The sequence below is a fragment of the Salmo salar genome, chromosome 06 (genome assembly GCF_965601325.2).
Source record: "Salmo salar chromosome 06, fSalSal1, whole genome shotgun sequence".
NCBI lineage: Eukaryota > Metazoa > Chordata > Actinopteri > Salmoniformes > Salmonidae > Salmo > Salmo salar.
In genome coordinates, this window is record NC_138296.1 from 38,555,615 (window position 1) to 38,582,166 (window position 26,552).

Here is a 26,552-nt window from a genome sequence, read left to right on the forward strand (position 1 = left end):
GCATTTCACTGTACTTGTGCACGTGACAAAACTTGAAACTTGGCGTCTAAACAGAACAACTATATTTCCTGGTAGCATCATACATCTCTGAACCAGAAGACTTTAGCTTTTCTGCATAGGGAAGTGACCAGCTCCTAAAAGTGGCACTTTAAGCTTTTTATGCAGCCAACCTAAAATGAACAAATGCAATATCAATCAATCCCACTGACTCTCCTCTCACTCTGTAGTCACTCAACACAAGGACCAAATGAAAACATTCCATTTTATCTGTCTTTTTATTTTGCGGTTGTTTAAACACCACAAATTGCATCAGAATCTATAAAGCAGAATAATACCAATATACAAATGAACACAAAAGTATGAAACAAAATAATATAAGGAATATGGAGCAAAGATGATACAGAAGTAAGCATTCTGTGCTTTATCATTATTATACCCACCAATAAACATATTCCATTATCTAGTTCATCTTTATATACAATATCCTGTCTTTTCAGAAATAATATACTAATTTCAATCAAACGACACAGCATAGGGCACATCATTAAAACAATCACTTAAGTGTATGTAGCCTATACTTAACATTCAAACCAATGAAATATACAGTACCAGTCAAAAGTTTGGACACACCTACTCATTCCAGGGTTTTTCATTATTTTTACTATTTTCTACATTGTATAATAATAGAGAAGACATCAAAACAAATGAAATAACACATACGGAATCATGTAGTACCCAAAAAAGTGTTAAACAAATCAAAATATAGCCACCCTTTGTCTTGACAGCTTTGCACACTCTTGGCATTCTCTCAACCAGCTTCATGAGGTAGTCACCTGGAATGCATTTCAATTAACAGGTGTGCCTTGTTAAGTTAATTTGTGGAATGTATTTCCTTCTTTAATGTGTTTGAGCCAATCAGTTGTGTTGTGACAAGGTAGGGGTGGTATACAGAAGATATTTGGTAAAAGACCCAAGTCCATATTATGGCAAGAACAGCTCGAATAAGCAAAGAGAAATTACAGTCCATCATTACTTTAAGACATGGTCAGCCTATCCAGAAAATGTCAAGAACTTTGAAAGTTTCTTCAAGTGCAGTCGCAAAAACCATCAAGCGCTATGATGAAACTGGCTCTCATGAGGACCGCCACAGGAAAGGAAAACCAAGAGTTACCTCTGCTGCAGAAGATAAATTCATTGGAGTTACCAGCCTCAGAAATTGCAGCCCAAATAAATGTAACAGACACATCAACATCAACTGTTCAGAGGAGACTGCGTGAATCAGGCCTTCATGGTCGATTTACTGCAAAGAAACCACTAAAGGACACCAATAAGAAGAAGAGACTTGCTTGGGCCAAGAAACACGAGCAATGGACCTTAGACTGGTGGAAATCTGTCCTTTGGTCGATGACTCAATTTGAGATTTTTTGGTTCCAACCGCCGTGTCTTTGTGAGACGCAGAGCAGGTGAATGGATTGATCTCCGTATGTGTGGTTCCAACCGCGAAGCATGGAGGAGGTGTGGGGGTGCTTTGCTGGTGACACGGTCAGTGATTTATTTAGAATTCAAGGCACACTTAACCAGCATGGCTACCACAGCATTCTGCATCGATACGCCATCCCATCTGGTTTGGGCTTAGTGGGACTATCATTTGTTTTTAAACAGGACAATGACCCAACACACCTCCAGGCTGTGTAAGGGCTAATTGACCAAGAAGGAGAGTGATGGTGTGCTGCATCAGACGACCTGGTCTCCACAATCACCCGACCTCAACCCAATTGAGATGGTTTGGGATGATTTGGACCGCAAAGTGAAGGAAAAGCAGCCAACAAGTGCTCAGCATATGTGGGAAATCCTTCAAGCATTCCAGGTGAAGCTGGTTGAGAGAATGCCAAGAGTGTGCAAAGCTGTCATCAAGGCAAAAGGTGGCTACTTTGAGAAATCTAAAATATATATTATATTTAGATTTGTATAACTTTTTTTTGGTTACTACATGATTCCATATGTGTTATTTCAGAGTTTTGATGTCTTCACTATTATTCTACAATGTAGAAAATGATAAAAATAAAGAAAAACCCTGGAATGAGTAGGTGTGTCCAAACTTTTCACTAGTACTGTATTTAGTGGACCCTGTAGACCAGGATTTTTTAACCCGAAGTGGACCCTGGGCATGTGAGAGATGGGTCGTGAGTTATGAGAATACATCTATAATAACACACTATTTCTTCTGAATTTGGGTCGTTAGAGGAAGATTTGAGTCACTGGAGGACGGTAAAATGTCTAATTTGGGTTTCAAGATAAATGTTTAAGAACCCCTGCTGTAGAAAAGCACTTCACTCAGGTATTCAAATATGGGTAGTGTTCCTATTTACATTTTCTGTAAAACTGCAGCTTTGGAAATGACAGTTCAGTGAGAGGGTTTTTTTATGAGTAAAACGTTTCAAAATTATCTGTTTGTATGTTGTATTCAGCAAAAAGACCTCTCAAAGGAAAAAAATCTATGAGGCTAGTGACACTGAGCAGCAACATAGCAACCCTAACAAGACAAGAAAACAGCAATGATAAAGAAAGCAGGTATATTCAGGCATAACTGACCTATATTAATGCTGAAGATATACATAGGCAAGGCTTGGCTATGTATTCAAATAAACTATTTCTGCTCAACAAGCTCCTCCCAGAGGCTGGGCTGGAAATCTCTCTGCCTCTTGCCACCAGGGGGAAGAATTGCTTGGTCCCCATACCCTTGACAACTTTACCGAGTTTCTAAACCCAGATGTGCAACATTGAAGTCTTCCAGGAACACTTGCGAAACAGACCAGGCTGAGGTTTGAGATGAGAACAGTGAAATTATTTTATTTTTTTCTCAATCTAAAGACACAACATAGATTCGAGCCAATGTCTTAAGTAGTTGAACATGTTATTACTCCAACCTCGTCAAAGTGACAAACTGATACGTTTTCATTTTCGTCCAAAAAACATTATCAATAGACATCCTTTGATGAGACAGTTCGGCGCGATATGACCTTCAGACCAACGTGATGGTAAAACATGCCTGATCTGTGCCGCACATAATGCCCCAAGTACGGGATTCTAATCCTGTCTGCTGCGGCCGGGTCCAGCTCTGCTAAGAAGCCCATTCCTCTTTAATCTGAAATCCGCACCAAACCTCTGTCAACAGCTGTTCCCTCAATACGTCACCAACAACAACCATAACATTCCTGGGAGACACCCCAAATGACCCCCAAAACCCCCCAATTATATTATCCTCACTGTACCTTCCTGTTCCTGCCAACACACACTAACACACATCATATAATAATAACCTCCCTTCATAATAGATTAGTTTAAAATGAGAAGAATACCATCAGGTCAATAAACATCAAAATATTCAGTGATTTCAGGGTCCCTTAGTGTCTTATCCAAGTCACTCTGAAATCTTAAGTTAGAGAGGGTCCTGCTGACTAAGCGGGATCTCCCTCTATTTGGCAACATTTCAGCAAGAAGCAGAGCTGGCAGGAGGGTGAGGGGGGATGCTGTATAATTGACAATATTTCAATGGCACTGATGTCAATGGCATGCAGGTTGGTGAGTGTTTCTCTGTGTGGTAGGCCTTTTGTAGTGTTAACACACAGCCTGAAGACACCTGGGAATGGTCTATGCACGTATGTGTGTGTATCTGTATTGATCCATATTGGCAGTGGTATGTGGCAATGGACCTCTATGTAGTAGGTTGCTTGTATTGTCAATAAAGACTGAGAATATGAGTACTATGTTCATGTACGCAATGAAGTGGATCAGCCAAAGGACTCAAGCCTGTCGATTTGGTACGGCACTATAGTAGAGTCCATAAAGCCCCTCCTGTCTCCCCCCCAGTAGTACCACCGGTCGGTGTGTAGAGGGGCTCAGAACTCATCGTCGGAGCTGAGCAGCAGGGTCTTCTCGTTGTCGCGGGTGCTGAGGTTGCTGTGGCTGCGAGACACCGGCGCCCCTCCACGCTGCTCAAGGGTGGACTGCTGTGTGTACTGCTGGTAGGCCGGGGAGAAGTTGTGGATGGCGTCCTGCACCATGTCTCCGGGGTTCATGGTCTCCTTCAGACTGCTGGAGATGCTCTTCATTGGGGCGCAGCGACCTGCCGGGAGAGGATGGAAATAGAGGGAGGATAAGGGATAATGGAAGGAAGAGTGGAACCCTACAGTGAGCAACCTGAATGCCATAAGTAAACAAAATGGAGGATCACATAATACTACTGAACCAAAAAGACAGCAACAGGCAGTGGAGCTCCTAGTGCATTGCAAGGGGTGAGTGAACTCATACACAACACAAAATAATACATTGAAAAAAGCAGTACATACTGTACAATAATGGCAATACAAATGTATGACAGCACTGAGGATGCTCAAAATAAATTGTTTGTACAAAATAAAGCTCTATATATCTCAGAAACAGTTAAAAATAATAGAATAACAAAATATGAGCACATCACAGAAATGGAGTCAACCAGAAAGCACTGTGGCAGTGAGAAGCCAAACACAGCTGAGCTAGTGGTAGACCTACCGTACTGTCCATAAATAGGAAAGGACCCTTATAGTGCAGCACAAAGAGAGACAGGTAAAGAGAGAGAGGAGGGACATAAGAAAATATAAAAGGATGAATATTGAACAATAAAAAAAGAGATGGGTGAGAGAACAGAACAGGAGAATAAGGAAGAGATGGAAGATAAATGAGAGGAGAAAAAGGGATTCAACAAAAGAAAAATAGTGTAAAAACCGAGAGAGTGGACAGGACAGAGAGGGAGAACAAAAGAGAGGAAGAAATATTTAGAGACAGAGGGAGCAGGTCAGTGGAACAAAGTCCCTGAAATAGACTTGAAGAGCAACCATGGAGAACCAGTGTCCTGAATCCTCACTGAACACAGTTCCAGAAACATAAGCAACTGCTTGTGTCAGGAATACACACTAATATGCTAGTGATGACTTGATTTCTTTTTACTTAAACAATTACAGTTTTATCTCTCATCTGCATGGATAGTTCCTTCTGTATCCTTACCGTAGGAGTCCAGCCTCTTGTCCATGTAGACCTTGTAGGTGAAGGCGTGGCGCAGGGCCACAGCGGCAAAGAACATCTCAATGCAGATGATAAAGTTCTGGTAGCCGGCGGCGACCGTGCCCTCCCCCACTGACACTTCGGGAGAGTTGATTTTAGGGATGGCTCCACACTTCTCCAGGATGGCCAGCAGCATACCTTATCCCCCAGAGAGAGAGGGAGAGAGAAATCGAGGAAGGAGGATAAGAGTACTGTCAAATCCCATTGTGTGTATTATCTGGGAGAGAGGGTCGGCACACTTGGATGCAGCATTATCTATGATACATTGTGTGTGTGTGTCGATCGAGAGGTTTCCTTACCCTGCCAGAAAGAGAGGAAGATGACAGACTTGACCATGAGGAACTTGAGCATGGGGCTGTAGGGGACCAGCAGGTTGCGGGTGGCGAAGTAGAAGAGAAAGAGGGCGTAGAGAGACAGGCTGACAGAGAAGTTATAGATGATGGTCACATACAGGTACCCACTGGCCACACTGGAGAGAGAGAGAGAGAGAGAGGCACAGCCAGCTATCAGAACAGTGTCAACACATAGAGATGTCTTAGCACAGTCTTGTCTTAGAGATTAAGTAATATAATTCCTACTCTGAGATGCTTGACAACTACAACCCTGACATTTCGGTGAAAACAGATTTATAGCCAGAAGAGTGTAAATGTAAAAATCATCTGTGAGAACAAACAAATAACATTTAAACTGTTCATACAGAAAAGTACAGACTAGTAAAGACATTATAGACAAACATGAATCCTCTGTGGCTTTTGAAACAATTCACTTTGAGGTCAACACAGGTTAAGCAAATACTCTGATATAGTATAGAGTAGAATGAGTGAGTGTCCCATAGCCCTACGTACTTGAAGTCTCCGTCTCTGTACTTCCCAAAGGCCTGCAGGATGACCGTGATCATGGCCATCAAAGGCTTCACCACACAGAACTGTAGAGTGGCCTGAGAGAGAATATGTAATTCTGTAACAACTCTGTGTTCATATGTGAGGGTTTCTCACAAGTAATGTGTGAGAAGAAGGCTTTCACTATACCTGTTTGCAGAATCGGAGGAACCCAATGGAGTAAGTCCTTCCCCAGAGACAGCAGGTGCCGTACACACAGCTGGACCTGTAGACAGCCAAGACACAAGCATTTGGTAGTCTGTGTTCTCAAGATCCAAATGGCATGAAGAGGCTCAAACCATACAATAAAGTATTGATATACATTACTATTCTGCAGTTGTGGGATGTTTGAATGACATTCTTGGATTGTACATGAATTGTCTTTTTTCTATTTTTATAAGAGAGGACAAAGAGTAATAATAGAAAGAGACTCACTCAATGGGCTTTCCTCTGATCTCAGCCATGATGGCGCTCTCCCCTCCAAGGTACTCATAACACAGGCTGAGGAAGTTGTAGATCACAAACGCTACAGAGGAAACACACACAAACACATGTAAGCCGTGTCAGAGAGTTGAGAGAATATGAGGGTAGTTGCCACTATGCAACTACAGCAGTCTTTCGGGTTAACCCAGCAAAGCTTTCATATCCAAAATCAATCTGTCTGTCTGTGTGTATTTGGTCTGTTTGGACTCTGGGCATCCCTTGAGAACCCAGAAACATTTATGAGAAAGAACACTAACACACACAGAAGTAAACATGTTCTATCTAGAGGCATTGGCCATATTCCTCTCTACAGTATTAAGGCCTTGGTCCCTATTTCCCACGATGTTCCTCTCTACAGTATTAAGGCCTTGGTCCCTATTTCCCACGATGTTCCTCTCTACAGTATTAAGGCCTTGGTCCCCATTTCCCACGATGTTCCTCTCTACAGTATTAAGGCCTTGGTCCCTATTTCCCACGATGTTCCTCTCTACAGTATTAAGGCCTTGGTCCCTATTTCCCACGATGTTCCTCTCTACAGTATTAAGGCCTTGGTCCCCATTTCCCACGATGTTCCTCTCTACAGTATTAAGGCCTTGGTCCCTATTTCCCACGAGCAGGACACTGATGTGCTGTGTCAGTGCATGGGCCAGTGCAGAAAGCAAAACAAGATGAGAGACTGAGTCATTGTCCCCAATGGCCTCTGGCTAAACCGCCCTCCATTCTAGCTTGGATCAACATCGTTCTGTCCCCATGTGTGCACACAAAGCTACCCTCCCCCACTGTGTGTGTGTGTGTGTGTGTGTGTGTGTGTGTGTGTGTGTGACGTGTATTCCAGAGATTCCCACATATTGATATCCATCCAGCTGAATGTTTAGTCCAAAACGATTCAGTTACCATCCTATTTAACAACACATGCACAGTACTGGTATAATCTAATACGCGCCTGTTTATTTGAATCCATTCATTAGCATAAATTATTTAGCTAAGAGATTTGAATGGTTCATAGAGATTTCAATTGATTTGGAAATTAAATAAATTGTTTCAAATGAACAGAGCACAGTTGTCAGACTGAATCACTTCCAGTTCATCGGGGCAGAAGAGGCACTAGGACTTCTCTCTGTCTCTCCTTTGGCTGTGAACACTGTTATTGGTGTCATTGACTGGGAGGAATGTGGTTTCAGCTGCTGTCCCTGGTGTTCAGTCCATGCTAATTTCAGGGTGGTGAAGCAACTACAGGACGAATCAATCCTGAAGCTTAGCTGCTCTTTCTCTTGTTCTGGCATTGGAAACTCCAGCCATAAAGGACCCCTGCCTATTCCATTTGCTTTCCTTGTATATTGTATTTGCACACATATCGCTGCATAGAGGTCTGAGTAGACAATAATGGGAATCCCAGTGGCATCCTTATGGTAATGACTCCTGCTATTCGAATGTTTGCAAGCATGCATGTATAAATACACAACATCTCTCTGTGTGTGTGTGTGTGTGTGAGAGTGAGAGTGAGAGAGAGAGAGAGAGAGTGTGTGTGTGTGTGTAACTTTGACAGCACTGAGGCCCTCTATATTCAGCAGTGTGGAGCCCTGGGGCCACAGCTGCTGCCCGTGCGGTGTGCCATGTGCTGGCAGGGAGAGCCCACTGTGTGCAGCCTGGCTGAGCTGTCAGCTCCCCTGCCGTCAATCCATGCACTCTCAGCACTCACACACATCATACAGTACACACACATACACACAGTATTCTCTCACGCATCGTAGACTCACACAACTCTTTGACACAAGGTAGACAAAATGTGCAGCGCAAAACACTCGTTCATGCATTGAGCACACCTTCGCACTGAGATCCCTTTTTCCCCACAGACATAGGGTTGTACATTGTACGTACAATAGAGTTTGTCAGGAATAATTTGATGGCAGAGACAGGTAAGCAAGGGGCACACCTGTCTGTATTATGTAACCCATGTAACAAAATGCTAATGCCAATTTCTGTTGATGTTACTTCTGTTGAGATACAGCCGGCTGATACAGAACAGCCAGACAATTTATCTGTTCATAAGTGAGTGGTTTCTAAAACTCTTCTCAAGGCTTCAGTCGTTTGCATACTGTTGCTAGGGAACAGGCTTCCCCTCCCCAGCAATCCCAGCAGGCCTTGGAAACAACAAGAGAACAAAGATGGCCACTCTCGTAAAGGCAGAGAGACCGCAAAGGCCATCTGTCACTAGGGACAGAACAGATTCCCACACACTCGATACTACGGACCAGGGGTTGGAACCGGTTCAGAGAACAGAACTAAAAACCGGAAAAGAACTACATTTTTCTAGGAACAAAATCAGAACCAGGAACGAAAGTGATCTATTCTTCTCCGGAACAGAACCATTATTTTAAAAGCATGGGGACCGTTTAATAATGTCCCGGGCATTTCCATTTTTTTTTAAGTCCCACATAATAAACAAAGCGCCTATGCAAAGCCCTCCCTCTGTCAATCAGAAACTTCTTCCAGTGTCGTCCTTCTAGAGGTGTGCCGAGTAGTCGGACAAAACGAGTATAGTAACAGATATCTGCAATTTTTTGGAAAGGACTTGATCAGAGTATTTTTTGTAATTATCTTTCTCATGTCAGTCAAGTGAGGTGCTGCATGGTCTAAATAACTCAACTGGCCAGTTTGCCTGTCTTTAAAGAAAAGGACAGGCTGTACATTGATCCTGCTACTCTGATTGGATAGAGTGAAGCTGTATTTCTCTGTCCACTTGCTTCATAATTTCACCCGATCACGTTCACTTCTCTGTTTCGGTCTGATCATTCTGACTGCTGCTGCCTCCTGTTAGCCTGCTACTATGATAAATCAAATGGCAAAGGCGTTTGGTATCAAGCTATCAATGTGCATAATATATAACAATCGGGGCGAGGGTAGGGGAAAAAGATTAAAAATGGAGTCCTATATCTCCTTCTCTAACTTTAAGCATCAGCTGTCAGAGCAGCTTACCGATCACTGTACCTGTACACAACCAATCTGTAAATAGCAAACCCAACTACCTCATCCCCATATTGTTATCTTGCTCTTCTGCACCCCAGTATCTCTACTTGCATATCATCATCTGCACATCTATCACTCCAGTGTTAATGCTAAATTGTAATTATTTCGCCTATATGGCCTATTTATTGCCTTACCTCCCTAATCTTCTACATTTGCACACACTGTACATAGATTTTTCTATTGTGTTATTGACTGTATGTTTGTTTATGTGTAACTTTGTGTTGTTTTTGTCGCACTGCTTTGCTTTAACTTGGCCAGGTAGCAGTTGTAAATGAGAACTTGTTCTCAACTGGCCTACCTGGTTAAATAAAGGTAAAATAAAAAATGCTGACGTGCATTCTGATTGATAGCAAACTTGTCTGGCCGCTACAAATTGAGGACACACAGACACACCGCTCCTAATCTGCAACTTGTTTGGTCTGTAAACGTGCAGGGAGATAAGTAGATGTTGGCAAAATACCGAAGCATATTAAAACCTCTATGTTTTCCCCGATCACTAGTATCATCCGATCTGACTATCAACTGTCAATTTATGGATACAAATACGAGTATGGCCATGTCGGCCCAAACATACTGCCTGCCAGCTGAAAATGTTTGCCAGTGTGCGTGTAGACTACCTGCCCCTCCCCTCTGAAGCATAGCTGTAGCCTACTGACGTTACAAGTATGATTCAGAAGATTGGGAGAGATATTTTGAATTAGAGAAGAATGGATTAACTTTTTCATTGTTAGTTAGGGATACTATAGTTATCAAATTTCACATTGGATTTATTAACTACAAAAAGGTAAGACGTGTTTTTAATTCTGGTGCCGCTCAGTACACACAAGCTTGTTAGCTAGCTCTAAGCCAACTCTGAAGTTCAAAGAAATAAAAGTTCCTCTTTAGAAGCTGCTCCTCCGTTGTTACAATTCTGTGGGCTTAATTCAGATAATGCATGTCATCACAAGATGCTCAGTGCTTCTAGCCAAGTCTCTACCCACCCACAAAATGTCAGTTGCACCTCGTGTCCTACACTTGTCTTTCCATCACGCATGTAAACAGCTCTCTGAGCTATAGCTTGCCCGTTCCATAGAAAGCTGCTCTATCCATACTGCATACTTGGTGAAGTAATTTAATGTTGAGTTAGATGTAAAAAAATATATATATATTTCAGAGGTTTAAAAAGGAACGATTTAAACCTGTCATCTTTTGGGGTCGAACCGGTTCAGAACTTTATTTTGCAGGTTGAAAAAGTGGAATGGAATGAAAAAAAAAATGTTTCTATTCAGAACAAAACGATTGTAAAATGATTTTGTTTCCAACTCCTGCTACGGGACACAAAACAAGTGCACATGCAAAAACACAATCATCGAACGTATGTCTACCGAAAATGTGTTGAGTACTTGTGCATCTCCGATGGAGTAGAACGTACGTGTGTGATATTACTTAAAAAAAACACAGAACATGTAATAGCACAGAAGAAAGATTTCGGCCTTAACAGTGTACTGCAAACAATGGAATGCACCTGTGCTTAGCGCAAATACATTTTTCCATTGCAACATCAAACCATAGACCAGCAGGATGAGCAACAGACCACAAACCATGTCTATCACAGCTCTATTTGAATGTAAAAGAACAAAAATATAAACACAACATGCAACAATTTCAAAGATTTTACTGAGTTCCAGTTCATTTAAGGAAATCAGTCAACTGAAATAAATTAGGCCCTAATCTATGACTGTTGGTTACAGATACCTTTAAAACAACGGGCCTCAGGGTCTCGTCACGGTGTCTCTGTGCATTCAAATTGCCATCGATAAAATGCAATTGGGTTCGTTGTCCATAGCTTATGCCTGCCCATACCATAACCCCACCACCACCATGGAGCACTGTTTACATCAGCAAACCGCTCGCCCCCACACACGTGTTCTGTGGTTGCGAGGCTGGTTGGGTATACTGCTAAATTCTCTAAAACAACATAGGAGACGGCTTATGGTAGAGAACTGAACATTCAACTCTCTAGCAACAGCTGTGGTGGACATTCCTCCAGTCACCATGCCAATTGCAAGCACAGTATCTCTTCTCTCTAAAACAAATATACTTGTATGTATTTTATGTTTCTCAAGGTATTCTATTCAGGTAAGAGTCATACACCATTGATAGGGTTGGAAGGTTCTCACCTTCGTAGCAGTCGCGGACCGTGTCAAAGTAGACGTAGTACTCTTCGTTAGTGAAGAAGAGGAGGCTGAGCCACGAGTCAAAGGCGTAGATGGGAACGATGAAGAGGATGCGAACTATGTGCCTCTGCTCATTGGGAGAGCTGTAGTAGCGCAGGTGCATGTAGATCTGTCAAAGGGAGAAAGATCGGGAAAGATACATAGACGAGAAAGAGAAGGACAGAGTGAAGAGGGCATCATTTAATCTCAGCTCCTAAAGGACCTGGCTAGATTATAATGTACTTCATTGTAGGAGAACAATTTAAAAACTTTAAACGTGACAGTTAAATAGACAATGAAGTGAAAGGAGGGTAATTGTGTTTGAATATTCAACAGCTTCCTTCTCCCTGAGAGGGACCACAGCTCTGTCAACGTGAGCTAGCTAAAAATGGGCTAGCTGAAACAAGTGTCTCATGAAATCAATGTGTTTTCACTAGGGCTCAGTGACTGTGACTGTGGTCCTGCCCATATCCTGGGGAGACCAGTCGACATCGTGCGTGTGTGTGTGTGATGAGTGGACCTGTGTTGTGTTTTTCCATTCGGATGAGCAGGCTCTGTCATCAGTACCTTTTGTCTACTTCATCCTGTCCCAGGTTCCCACTTACACAATGCTACACCTATCACCTTTCCTGGCCTGGGCACACACACCTTTGGTAAAATAACAAACAGTAGGGCGCTCGCACACAGAGAGCACCGTACCCAGCTTTGTTGCTAGGCAACAGCCCCGCTCTCTGATGTCATTGCAGAGCTAGGTACACCTGTTGTCAGAGCGACGGCTCATCTTTAACCCTTTGTGTGAGCAGCAGCACACAATGGAGAGGAATCATTAACCTGGGCCTTTCAGTAGCTCTGAACCTACAGGAGGTTAGTGGTCTGCAGGAAACATGACTACATATTTGAAGACCTGCCACAACTACTTTATCATGGCTGAACAGCCTGAGCTGTTCCAGAGTGCATAATCAACCTGGACCTGGCAGGCGTGAGGAATCTGAAGGGATGCCTTGATATGCTTCTGCAGTTACTATCTGCAATTTGATTTGTGCATACTGAGATTACTACTGTAGGCACTAGGCATCCATCTTATGCAGCAGTGAGACCACACTAACATATGATTTGAGTACACACAGTTGAAGCATATGTTAGATGCAGCATGCAGAAAAACATAGGAGTGTGTGTGTGTGTATGTATGTATGTGTGTGTGAGAAAGAGTTCGCTAGCCCCTTACCTGGTGGCAGGTTATTAGCAGGGCTGTCCAGACAAAGAACCCTGACACGGTCTGGGCAGTGGAGGTCATGAGGAAGTATGGTTCCTCAGGGGTCACCAGGGGGGTGTCTGGCACCCAGGAGGCGTTGGAGCCCAACGGGGCCGCTGTGGTCGGGGACCCTGGGGCCATATCGGCTGGGGAGTCATTTTCCATTCGATCTGACAGGGGCATGCCACGTCTCCACAGCTCCTCCATCATCTGGAGGGAGACAACAGGGGGATATGGTGGGTTTTGGGTTTTCCGGATATTCACAATCACATTAACAGAAGTAACTAAATATGTAGAAAAGGTGGAGCTACATTAAGGAACAGTGTGCCTCCCAAGGGACCAAAACCCTAGTTTCTTTCAAGGTTATCGAGCACATTATACACATGGATGGTTGTCTCGGGCATACCAATAAAAACCTACTACTTTATTCAATTGAACAATTAAAGCTGAAACTAACATCCTAGTGGACAGAGAAAATCTAAATAAGATAAGGAGAGGAGAGAAAAAGAGGGGAACCAGAAGGAGCTGAGTGAGGGGGAGAGAGAGAGAGGAACCAGAAGGAGCTGAGTGAGGGGGAGAGAGAGAGAGAGAGAGGAACCAGAAGGAGCTGAGTGAGAGAGAGAGAGAGAGAGAGAGAGAGAGAGAGAGAGGAACCAGAAGGAGCTGAGTGAGAGAGAGAGAGAGAGAGAGAGAGAGAGGAACCAGAAGGAGCTGAGTGAGAGAGAGAGAGAGAGAGAGAGAGAGAGAGAGAGAGAGAGAGAGAGAGAGAGAGAGAGGAACCAGAAGGAGCTGAGTGAGAGAGAGAGAGAGAGGAACCAGAAGGAGCTGAGTGAGAGAGAGAGAGAGAGAGAGAGAGGAACCAGAAGGAGCTGAGTGAGAGAGAGAGAGAGAGAGAGAGAGGAACCAGAAGGAGCTGAGTGAGGGAGAGAGAGGGGAACCAGAAGCAGCTGAGCGAGGGGAACCAGAAGAAGCTGAGTGAGGGAGAGGGGGACGGAAGTTGAGAGAGAACACAGGGACAGAGTGAATCAGTCAGACAGAGCGAATTGGTGTGACATGGGCTCAGGGCCCACTGACCCAAATTCTCCTTCTCCTCCTGGTTTGAGAGCAGGGGTGAGCATAGGAGAGCCACAAATACACAAAATAAATCTCTATGGAGCACACTGAAGGACAGACTGGGTATATCAGTGCCAGTGGGACATATAGCTAATGAGAGAAATGTATTGAATGACAGAAAAATTGTCAACATTTATGATGTTGGTTTGAGTCTTTTAGCCGTCAGCAGCACATGATCAATTCTCAAAGTCAGCAAGGTGACAGACCCCTATTGCTCATTAGGTCTGTAATACTGATGTATTGCAGAGTAGCCAGATAGCAGTTTTCTAATGGGAAACTGTAGGCTAAGTGGTCATTAGAAAGATGGACAGATTCTCCACACCCTTGTTCTCAATCCTGTCATTAGTGATGCTCACTAGGTAATGTGATTGCTAGATTATCAGTCTGGAGTCCAATGATGGCAATAACCTAATCATTCAGAATAAAACTACTGATTTAAAAAAAGGGGATTCAATTAATATACATGGCTAAATATAGGCAGGCCGTGGCCATGGGTGACTCAAGCTGCTGGACGAAGCCTGCTGTATGCATTACATTTGAGGGGACAGTTACATTTGAGTGTCACACTCGTTTCCCTCAAGTTGGGTTTCTCAAGTAACTATTGGTTTGTGATAAGCATAGACTATTGACTGATGACTATTGAGGTTGAATATCAGCAATATGTAGGCCTATTCTGTATAGGCCTAGAGAATGAATGCCTATTAGGTTTATAATGTGATTTTCCCATGACACAAATGCTTAATTATTCAAGAAAAAGGGAAAGGGTTGAGACAGTAGTAAAGAATGAAAGTATTGGTCAATATCGATGGCTTCTAAAAACAGCAAGCATGTTATATTTATAAGGTATACATACTGCTGTTCAGTCGTAATTGAGAGCCATGTCTGGTGCATTTCGTTTGGTTCAAAGACCAGATAATTCATATAGACACGACAGGGGAGACTCCATCAATCCCTGCTGACTGAACCTGAGGGTGTATTTCATGCCATCTATTGTACTTTGACCTAAATCCTATCAGTCATTCAACATCGGCTTTTTGACATTGATGCCAAAATAAAACGAGATACATTTCTGCAGTTTTCCTCTCCAGATATACTAAAGGCATAACATACTAAGGAGAATATAGGGCGTTGTAGTGAGAATAAATGAATAACATAATTTCCATGCGGACTTCAATAAAAAAAAACATTAAAACAACAGCAGCTGCCTATTTTCATATGAGAAGAAAAGGCAACCAAAACCTCTTTATGGATGATTTCATTATGAAAATGGTCATTGTACTACAAAGTAAAAACAGGAGCTGAAATTACAGCTGTGTCATCAAGCGAAAGCTACATTCATCGTTCGTTTGTAAACAGTTTCTTTCCATCGATTCCGAACACAAAAACACAGCGCGAACGGTGGCTTACCTGCTCTGCTGCAGTTGTTTGATTTGTGTACACACTGCGGCTGTTTAAATCCAAGCATAAATGTATCCTAAATACGTTATTAGCTACGACAGACACACATTCATAAAATAATAATTCATACTAAATTAAAATTACTACAATATAACGTCAAGTGAGCAACCAATTTAAACCATGTTTACAGTTGTATCTAGCTCGCTAGCTAACGTTAGCATAGCTAGTTAGGTAGCTGCTCGCAAACTCTTCAAAGCCTAGGCAAATAAAAACTTTTGTCTGTACTAATAGTCCATCTCATGTAGAAAAACTTTATTCAGTCACTATCATTTCAAAATAGCATTATCGGGGAACGCTCGTGAATTCGGCTCCGTTATTGCCCTGTATCTCTCCTAGAGATTCACTACGCTAAGATTTTACAGTAGCAGAATAGCGAAACTCCTCCACCGTTCCTACTTTCACGCAGGCGCAGTAGCTTCATCGCCTTGAGCCACTTTCCCATGATGTAACTCGTATATGCCAGCTGGTCTTGCATTGTTGTACAAACCCACATTTCTAATATTTGTGTATGAAGAATTTACCAGGTAGTATGAAGTTAATTCCCTTCAGTAGCTTTGTTTTCATTCGAATAATATTACATATTTTATTGTAAATACATACGTCTTAATGAAATAAAAAACACAATTACTTGCTCGCTCCAAAATAACTTGTCACAAAACATTTGGATAATAGTTTCCCCATTTTAAAGTTAATTTCTTTCACATACAAATCAAGGGGCAACCAAGCTTTCTTCCATTCAATTTCAGTAATATATCCGTTCCAGAAGAATTGAACTTAAATATTTATTAAAATCTATAGAATTAGTCAATGACAAGAACAACATTTTCTTACATAATTTCCCAAATGTAAACCCTGATCCTTTTAAAAATGTATCTGCAAATGGAATGTAAAATATTCATTATTCCTGACATCTTCATGTATTCAAGTGTAGTGACTTATTTTTCAATCTGTAAACATACAATAAAGTATGTACTGAGTTGTCTCATTACTGTAATGAATTTAATTTGAATTTTGAAGAAAAGCATTTTCAGACCCAGTCACTCCTCCATAGTCCCCTGAAATGGTCCTATTTTAGATAATTACATGTAATTTCCCCAAATGCAGTGTACACTTACAAAAAAAACCCAAAAAACAACAGTACACAAGTGCATAGAACTGAAGTAGAATAGAGCCATTTCAACAAATTACTAAAAAGAGTGGAAGTTTTATTTTTTATTAGGTCATAAAATATACACAAATACTGTTGTAAATAAAGTTAAAGTGTGTTAAAGAACTGTACAAGATATCAGTACACAATACATAAAGTGTATACTCCCCATAACCTGACCAGCGCCATCCCTCCCCGTAGTTACATTGCCACTGGGTCACACTGGCTTGCCAAAGGGACACGTCGCAAACACAGGTCATTAACAGAATCTGTGACATCACTGTGACTGCATCCGAGTCCCAGTTATCATCAATGACATCAAGGGTGCTGGTAAATGACATCCAGGGACCTCTTATTTTGCAATAGAAGGCGCCAATGACGTCAACCCCTGTCAGCATCCCCTTTTTCAAGAGTGCATTTTTTGTTTTTAAAGGAAAAGTAGACAGCCCTATATCAGGTCCTTGGTGGAGAACATGGACAGCCTCCAGGAAAGGCTTTGAACAGAGTGATGGGGAGAAGTGTGACAAATTCTCAACAGGCTATGAACAAACTGCTGGTAATAAAATAAACGGGACAAAAAGAGGAAAAACAAAGTGCAATACTTCAAGAGTTTCCTCATACACAAGAGAAACAAAATTGAGTTTCAAAAAAATAACAGTGAGATGGACAATCTGAAATAATAAGGCATGAGTAATGTATAGCCTGCAGTTTGTCCCCAGCAGCCCTGTGATCTTAACAGGAGACCTATGGAATTCTGAGAGTCCATGCACCAGACCTACACTTCTGACACACACACACACACACACACACGACCCAGTTAGCGATGTAAAAGTTTCTAAAATCCCTCCCAATTTAGTACTTAATATTTTCAAAAATTCTGATCCCCAGCCACAATTTATGCATTTAGTATGGATTTTTCTACATTACACCTTAAACAACCAGCCACATTTTGGCTTTACACAGAAATAAAAAAAATATTTACAGTGAAGTAAAAATTTTTTTATTAAAATGCCATTCCACTTCATGCACCCCCCCCTTCAATCAAGTACAGAGCTCATCCATTCCCATCAGACCTACAAAAAGAAAAGCATAAAAATAAAATGTAAAAGTTGATGTTAAGAACAATCATGAACATCATAGCCACCATCATTTGCCAACTTGTTCATCGCAGTCTCTGGTCAAATACATTAAGAAAAGTTGTGATTCTCCCATGTCTTAAGAGTGCTGCACAGTCTTAAAATAAGCTTTGACCTTACCAACCTACCAAATATTATGACCAAAGAACACAAATCAAAAAGGAGACCAAAGTGGGAGAAAAAGGGAGGATAAAAAAAAACAAGTGTGGATGAGGTGGTGAATAAATGAGAGCAGGAGAAGGGTAGAAAATGCATGTTTACCTCAATCATTGTGTGAGGTGTTGGCTTTTGGGCAACATCAGTTCCAAAGAGGGCTAAAGTAGAGAATTAGCAATTCAGTAAGAGGTAAAGTAGGGGTAAAGAACCCAACACTATTTCTACACCATTACAGCTAATAATCACTTGCTCTTCCTTTCTCATGGCTTCATCTACCACCCACCCATCTCTCAATCTTTCTCACCATTCCTTCTCTTCAGCTGCATCTTTCCTTTCCGAATTGAAACATCAAATAAAGAAACTAAAATTGCCCAAGCCTCAACAATACCCCCACCAAATGAATATGATCTATTCACAGTAAATCATACCAATGGAGTACAGCCCCTTACTATTCTATAGATGAATTGGTTAAAACATACATGGGCACATTTTGTGTGTGTGTGTGTGTGTGGTCTTTGCAGTGTAAACAGAAATGGCTAAATCCACACAAGCCCAAATTTCGAGTTGACCTTTTCTTGGTTTGGAACACGTTTGTGCTGGAACTATATTTGGCAAAGGAGCACCTGCTTGGCTTTGTGGACCCCCAAATCAGTCTTCTACCTCTGCCAGCCGCCCAGAAAATAGTGGGGGAGGGACAAAGGTGTGTGGCAGGGGGTGCATGATCCAAGCTACCATGGGGTAAATAGGTCAGTGGAGAAGAGGGTGTTATTCACTATCTTATCCTCGTACTATTATAGGCCAGGTTTATCCCATCAAAGTTAAGGTGGAGGGGAGAAATTCCTGCAGTCCTTGACCAACTCATCGGTTTATGATTCTCTGTCCTTTCCTCCAAGATCCACTTATTTGTCCAATTGGCAAAAATTCACAAAAGAAACAAAATTGGGACAAAGGATCTCTTGAAGCCCTGCAATGGAAGATTGCGTATTTAGTCAGATGTGTAGATAGGTGATAAATAACAAAAAAACACTATCTGACAAACTAGGTACATTTAAGTCCTGTGTGTGTCAACTTAGGTAAAGAGACATCCTCACCTGTCAGTATCCAGTGCATGTGGAGCGGAAGGTTTCACTTCCCCAGGTGCTCAAATGGCATGCTGACCTGCAGAGAGAAGAGGGGAGAGAACAAATGACTCAGAAAATTGGAGTGCAAATGAGAGGGGGCGAACGAGTGCCGCAACTGTGGCACAATATAAAAATAATAAATCAACCCACTGCATGCTACATAATATAGAAGCTAAACACTAATAGGAAGTTCTCTGAAACGTTGACAAGAAATGTAATCTTGTTCTGGAAGGGTGGACATTTTTCCAGTTGATACTCCCCCTCAAAAAGTTGGTCGTAGGAGTTGGCCTCAGGTGCATGGCACCTACCTGGGTTTTAGGGTTTGTGATGACGTATGATGCGGTAGCGTTAGCGTACCTGCGATGTGGAAATTCGGGATTGGTCAAGACGGGCTGTGAGGTCAGAGGATGACACGTTTGCGGGTGCTCCTCGGTGGAGCCGCATGCTCACCTTCCGCTCACGCTCAGCGCGAGAGATAGCCCGCGGCGACGTGTTCCCTGAAAGAGGAAGAATACAAGGGAGGAAGCCATTTAGAAATAGAACTATTGACTTTGCAAACCGTCATTTCTGTCAATGTGTTTACAAAAGTATTTATCTATATCAAAAGCTACTTCATTGTCCCCCGCGATGAAATCGGGGAGTGGTCTGCGGCTTGGTCTCCGTTCGTTCGTAAATTAGTCACCCGCAATCTGACAGCACTGGGACGATTTTGACGAAACTTGGATGAATGATGTCTTGCCATAGAGATCCGGCATTTACAAAATTACACTGATTGGCAGAAGGAGGGAGCTATAGTAATTAACTGAAATGTGTTAGGCGCACACACACACTCTCTCTCCTCTTTTTGGATAATTTCCTAAATGTTTCTATTCCATTCAACTATAGCTCTAGTTAAAAGAGCACAGGTGTGTCCTCACCAGACTGCTGCACCCGTGCGGCGGGGTTAGAGATGGCCTGCTCAGGTCCATTCCTAACTCTGTTGACGGCTGGTGGGTTTGGCCCTGGCGGGAGACCTCGTGCAGCAGATCCCCGAGGGCCTCCTACGATACGCTCGTCCCTTTCGTCAGCTCCCCTCCTCTCACCGTCTTCTGCTGTCCTACTGGCACCCTGAGAGGAGACCACACAGGTTACAGCAAACCCATACCTCTACATAGAACTACATCCAAATCTTTCAGAATCATTCTGGTTATGTGGACACACTGGATAGTGTATACCTTTTTTTTTTTTTTTTTTTTGTCATTTAGCAGACACTCTTATCCAGAGCGACTTACAGTAGTGAATGCATACATTTCATGCATTTTTTTTGTTGTTGTACTGGCCCCCCGTGGGAATCGAACCCACAACCCTGGCGTTGCACACACCATGCTGGCGTTGCAAACACCATGCTCTACCAACTGAGCCACAGGGTATACCACTGCTTTACAAGCCTGTTTTTGGAGAGCTACCCTCCTGTAGGTTTTCGATCCAACCAGTTGTAACTAACCGGATTCAGCTTATCAACTAGCTAATTATTAGAAATCAGGTGTGCAAGATTAGGGTTGGAGTGAAAACCTACAGGACAGTAGCTCTCCAGGAACAGGGTTGGAGTGAAAACCTACAGGACGGTAGCTCTCCAGGAACAGGGTTGGAGTGAAAACCTACAGGACAGTATCTCTCCAGGAACAGGGTTGGAGAGCCCTGGTATAGACAGACAGAATGTAGCACTTAGTTCCTTGTAAAGAATAAGAGCTTTGGTGTGGCAAACTCACAAATTTGAGCATGTTCCAGTCGAATACGTAGTCATAGGAGAAGCCTTGTCTGTGGAACAGATTCCTGAAGAGTTGCCGAAGGTATGAGTAGTCTGGCTTGTCGTCAAAGCGCAGCGAGCGGCAGAAATTCAGGTAGGTGGAGAACTCGGCTGCAGACAAGCAATGCCAATAAAAAGGGAAGGTTGAGCAAAAACCCAGGATTGAGAGACTGTGGTATATGCAAACATTTGTTATGACACAATGGGGAAGGAAAATAGTCCACACACATTGATACAAATGTCACAGCCCAGACAGATACTAGCAGTCACTTACAGGGGTATCCTTTGCAGAGCACCTCGATGGGGGTGGACATTTTTTTCTCGCTGATGCGTTCGTACTTTTGCCTCTTTGTGGCGGCTTTCAGGCCTTGCCAGGGCAGAGAGCCCAGGTTGAAGTACATGAGGACATATCCCAGAGACTCCAGGTCGTCACGCCGAGACTGCTCTGAAGAACGGGAGACAGGTTTGAATGATTTGCTATTTACGACATAGACAGGATCGAGTGGTATCAAAATATCTAAGCTAAGGACAAGGGGACAATAGTCACTACATCTCAACACTAGGCATGAGCATGGAAGGGTAAAATGAAATCACATTCATAAAGACATTTAGATATTTCAGCCAAACAGGAGGAGGTGATTTATAAAGTCCCTTACCGATGCCCAGGTGGGTGTTGATGGATGCGTAGCGTGCAGTGCCCGTCAGGTTCTTGTTCTCCCTGTAGGGGATGTGCTGGTGTGTGCGGGCGTCTCTGTACTTCTTGGCCAGGCCAAAGTCGATGATGTACACCAGGTTGCCCTTCTTCCCCAGCCCCATGAGGAAGTTGTCGGGCTTGACGTCGCGATGGATGAAGTTCTTGGAGTGGATGTACTCGATGCGACTGATCTGGAGAGGACAGAGGGGGATTCAGAAGAAAAGGAGAAGCGAGACAACAGAAAGCTCTGCTGGCATGGTCTGTAAAAGCCTTGAAACCTTCTTATAAGCAAACCGTAATTTAAACCCTCCAACAGCCAATGCCTTTCGGGGGCACAACATTGGTAAAAACAGAAACAATAAGTAACAGAACAAATCTGAGCAAAAGGAAGAACAATGAGGAGGACAGGAAGTGGAGAAAGGACAGCCAAAGACCATAGAAGAGTAATACGACTACACAGCAAAGTTAAGAGAAAAAGGGTGACACAGCAGCACAAGCAAAGTTAGGACAGCAGACAGAGTTAGAGGTGAAGGGTATAGAGGACAAACAGTACAATGAACGTTGAGGGGAAAAGATGACACCATAAGAGTTCTGTACCATCTGGTCTGCCAGCAGTAGCACCGTTTTGAGGCTGAACTTGCGGGAACAGAAGTTGAAGAGGTCTTCCAGACTGGGGCCCAGGAGCTCCATCACCATGACGTTGTAGTCTCCCTCTGCCCCGCACCACTTTATCGAGGGAATCCCCACTGTTAGGCAGGCACAAAGAAGTAGCTTTTAGTGTACATCTAACCATAGTTACTTGCGCATACATCTTTTTACGGCTAATGTCATACAACAACAACTTCAGCAAAAGAGTGTTTCAGTGCTCAACACATTTGTGGTGAACATGATTCTGAAATAAAATAAATGCAATAAATGGGTACATTTGACCATTTATGATACAGTCACTACTTACTGATCCCAATACACTCAGACGTGTCAATATGGCATTTACTAATGTTCCTTCTCAGTCACACCCCCCCCCCCCCATTCTCCTCACCTCCTCCCTGCATCATCTTGTAGAACTTGCTCTCGATGTGCAGCTGTGGGTGTTTGGTCTTCACACATTCCAGCTTAATGGCCACCTCCTCGCCCGTGGCAATGTTGGCACCTGAGGAAGCGCACACACACACACACACACACACACACACACACACACACACACACACACACACACACACACACACACACACACACACACACACACACACACACACACACACACACACACACACACACACACACACACACACACACACACACACACACACACACACACACACACACACATATACACATTAGGGCTAGACTCAGGAGCAACTTGTGAACCATGAACATGGAAAGAAACTCCGGTTGAACACCCAGGGAGTGGAAAGCAACTCCGGTTGAACACCCAGGGAGTGGAAAGAAACTCCGGTTGAACACCCAGGGAGTGGAAAGAAACTCCGGTTGAACACCCAGGGAGTGGAAAGAAACTCCGGTTGAACACCCAGGGAGTGGAAAGAAACTCCGGTTGAACACCCAGGGAGTGGAAAGAAACTCCGGTTGAACACCCAGGGAGTGGAAAGAAACTCCGGTTGAACACCCAGGGAGTGGAAAGAAAATCCGGTTGAACACCCAGGGAGTGGAAAGGCTAAGGCTAAGGGGAGGAAAAAAGACAATACGGGGACTAGGCCAGTAGACAGAGACAAATGGAGAAAAGGACAAGGAAGAAGAGAAATGCCAACAGAGGGAGATGGAGCACTTCCACTTACCAAGGTAAATGTCTCCAAAGGACCCACTCCCTATTTTCCGTCCCAGTCGGTACTTGTTCCCCACTCTCAGATCCATGGTGTTGAAGGTTCACTATGGACACAGAAGACAAGAAGAGGCCAAGATGTTACGAGGCAACCATGACCATACAGTCTTATATTGTACACTTGGCATAGGCTAATTTGCTAATTAAAATAAACAAATGATACAAATACAACATAATTCACTAGACCTCGAATCGAAGGCAAACTTTGACTAACGGAACATTTCTTCCTGAACCAGCGGTAGGCCGTCTTACAATGGTCACTTTGCACATTCCAATAAAGGATGGCCATTAACTGCAAACAACTAAATGAATTGAGTGAGTGTGTAGCTTGAGCGGGTTGATTAGCAGACAGCTGTCTGGGTTCCAGCGATCGGCTACACGATTACATTTGTAGGGCTGCTGAGGAGAGGTGGTACAGAGAAAGTGGGAAATACAGAGGGAAATATGGAAGATGAGGCCTGAAAGAGAGACAAGAGTAAGAAAAACAACATATCTTCCTGGAAGGGCGCGGGAGAGCTCCCCAGAGTCAGCTGGGGCCTGGATAGTAGAAATTGGCAGACACGAGGGAGGGAAGGAAGTGAGTCTTCTGAGCCAAAATGCACATGACACAGGAGTAGGATCATCACTTATTTAGCACCCTCAACCACGCCATATTCTGCAGCCACTGCAAAGGCGCTGCTGCGTGGGCTGTATGTGTGTCAAAGCCCAGAAACGACTCTGTGCAATGAACTTTAGAGCAAGACCTGGAGAAGGATGAGGCATCATTTATAGAGCGCCACACCAATTTAGGTGGCCTAAGAAAAGCTTTTTCTATCTCTCAGTTGACAATGTAGTACATACAGATGGGAAGCATGATTCAGTCAGTTCTCATTAATAAACTACTACAGAGCTTTTCATTGTATGTGTATGACCTTGTCATGTTTTTCCTATGATTAGGCCTAGGCCATTCTACAACACAAGCCACATTATACCTCACCATGATTACAGGTCTACTTCCTCTCAACATAATACTTTGGAAATGCAAGTAGCTCATGACAGAGCAGAACGAGGAAGAACGAGAAGAAACATTCTCAGTCAACCTCAGTTTGTGGGTAATGGGCATACCAATTCGGGAATGGAAAAAAAAGTCATCAATTGCGTAGGACTAGTTGTGCATATTTAAACTACCAAGGGGGACCAAATATCTTTCCGGAAATGATTCCAAAGAATGGGCATGAGGTTCTCTCCATTGCCTGTGGTGTTGTCAGAAGAGGCATCAGCTGACTAGGTGACAGACAGAAATACAGATGTGATGGTAGTAGATGGATTAGGGTTAATAAAGGGTTAGGTTTCATTACAACAGAGCGTTCCAACTGTAGAGACCCAGCTCAGGCCTAACATTAATCAGGGCCTATGTATTAAACACCATAGATGAATTGCTTTGTCGGGAATAGTGACATTGCTTTATATCACACATTGCTCCGTGCATGACATTCAGCTATGTAATACTGTCAACTATAGTGTGTCACAGTGCAGAAAATCCCAATGGTCTACCGCTGGATATTCAGTTTGTAACATGGGACTTGTGATAATTATTTAGCGGTTGATTAATCCTACTGGGTCATGTGAGGTTTTATCAATAGATCACAGTTCAGAGCCAGACTCTATATTTTGGTAGGAAACGATCAGGACCTGGTAACTACAGTGTAAACCGTACACTCCGGCACCATGTATTGCAATATTCAACCATTACCACTATTCCCATGAAACCCTACAGAGTATTTACTGACTTGAATCATTTCATCAGTGTGGGCCTGTAACCTACATAGAATTACAATGCGTTCTCTTTAAGAGAAATTCTGTCTTAACAAAAAGCTAGGAGGATTTCACAACCACATGAAGAGAGGCTGCCTACATAATGCCAGTCTATTTCACCTAGTGTTAACGTATTAGCTAGGTACGGCAACGTGAAATGTAACATTTGTATGGACAAAATCCTTTTATGGATTGGAGTATCATCAACCCAACTAAACATCTTCTCACGTCACCTTTTAGAAAGCTGTTGGTAACAATCAAAAGGGAAGTATCTCAACTAGGTTGAATAGTTGTGACATTTACGATCACTCAAAAGTCGAACTGGTTACAATAATAATAACAACAACTACCGTACACTTCAAACAAAAGGTTGCTACTGTGACAATACCAACTGACCGTATACAGCAGTGGTTGTGCCTAGCTAGTAAGTAGCCTGAGAATACGCTTGCCGCTACAACCATGTACCAGTCATTCACACCATTTTAAATGCCTTCAAGCTTCACAAATAGTTGACAGTGTATACGATCATGTAACATTTTGACTTTATTCTAGCCGCACCCTTACACTGGGGTACCTACCCTATGGTCTCCAGTGATAGCCATCTCTATTCGCCCCTCCCCCTCTGCGACGCTCTGAATACAAGACTCCGGTTCGGTCGAATCAAGTTCCCTGTCCCCCCTGGTTTCGTCGGTTCCCCAGTACACTACTCACACGATATTAGGTTTATTCGAGAGGTGGTTCAGTGGCGGTGCTGATCCGAAGGATGTCAGTCAGACTGGGCCCCGGGCAGCGAAGGATGGGAACGGATTCTGGTGGCTCTCATACCCCAATTTTCCTTTTGCATCGGCTGTACTCCCTGTTGATAGTCCCTGTGAAGCTTCAATACGAATGGCCGTCTCTATCAGAGTTCTGTCTCCCCCTCTCGTTATTTGCAACGCACCATTGACAACATCGATGATGTCAGAAGCACCCGGATTGCCTTAAAGAAATAGAACAGCTACAACTGTAGACATTCTTAAATGTTACACATTTGAGGAATAGGCAGCCTCAGAAAATAGATGTAACTGAATTCGTGAAAATAGGCTGCATTTACACAGGTAGCCCAATTCTGATATTTTTTCTCTCACTAATTGGTCTTTTGACCAATCAGATCAGCGCTGAAAAAGAGCTGATATGAAAAGATTAGTGTAAAGATCAGAATTGGGCTGCTTGTGTAAACACAACCATAGAGAGTTGGCTTTTGTTCAGTTATTCAGAGAATAGGTATTTGCAGGATGATTAGATTCTTATGAACATTGTCATGAAGGATAATAGAGTGAAGACAAGAGCCATCATAACAAATAGCAATGGTTCTGGTTTAGAGATAGTGAAGATT

At 43.0% G+C, this 26,552-nt stretch overlaps 2 protein-coding genes across 5 annotated transcripts; both read right to left on the reverse strand.

Moving 5' to 3' along the window:
* Positions 1-256: 256 nt before the first annotated feature.
* On the reverse strand, positions 257-15,910 carry LOC106607146 (transmembrane protein 184B). 2 transcript variants are annotated; one of them, XM_014203774.3, is made up of 10 exons: positions 15,456-15,910; positions 12,909-13,145; positions 11,648-11,813; positions 6,414-6,504; positions 6,129-6,204; positions 5,946-6,037; positions 5,400-5,569; positions 5,044-5,238; positions 4,552-4,578; positions 257-4,126 (listed from the first exon to the last, which is right to left on the reverse strand). In XM_014203774.3, the coding sequence occupies exons 2-10, from the start codon at positions 13,143-13,145 to the stop codon at positions 3,900-3,902; spliced, it is 1,281 nt and encodes a 426-aa protein (XP_014059249.1). In that variant the 5' UTR covers positions 15,456-15,910; the 3' UTR covers positions 257-3,899. The 2 variants fall into 2 exon arrangements, with proteins under 2 accessions (XP_014059249.1, XP_014059250.1); XM_014203775.3 differs by lacking the exon at positions 4,552-4,578 and having other exon boundaries at positions 15,456-15,908.
* Positions 15,911-16,063: 153 nt separating this feature from the next.
* On the reverse strand, positions 16,064-26,151 carry kc1e (Casein kinase I). Of its 3 annotated transcripts, NM_001140384.1 has the most exons (12): positions 25,889-26,048; positions 23,340-23,430; positions 22,586-22,696; positions 22,144-22,292; positions 21,509-21,737; positions 21,127-21,297; positions 20,815-20,963; positions 19,984-20,173; positions 19,424-19,563; positions 19,037-19,103; positions 18,051-18,909; positions 16,064-17,726 (listed from the first exon to the last, which is right to left on the reverse strand). In NM_001140384.1, exons 2-10 carry the CDS (start codon positions 23,413-23,415, stop codon positions 19,071-19,073), a joined length of 1,248 nt encoding a protein of 415 aa, NP_001133856.1. In that variant the 5' UTR covers positions 23,416-23,430; positions 25,889-26,048; the 3' UTR covers positions 16,064-17,726; positions 18,051-18,909; positions 19,037-19,070. The 3 variants fall into 3 exon arrangements, with proteins under 3 accessions (NP_001133856.1, XP_045575407.1, XP_014059196.1); XM_045719451.2 differs by having other exon boundaries at positions 16,704-18,909; positions 25,891-26,151; XM_014203721.3 differs by having other exon boundaries at positions 16,704-18,909; positions 25,756-26,151.
* Positions 26,152-26,552: the final 401 nt, after the last annotated feature.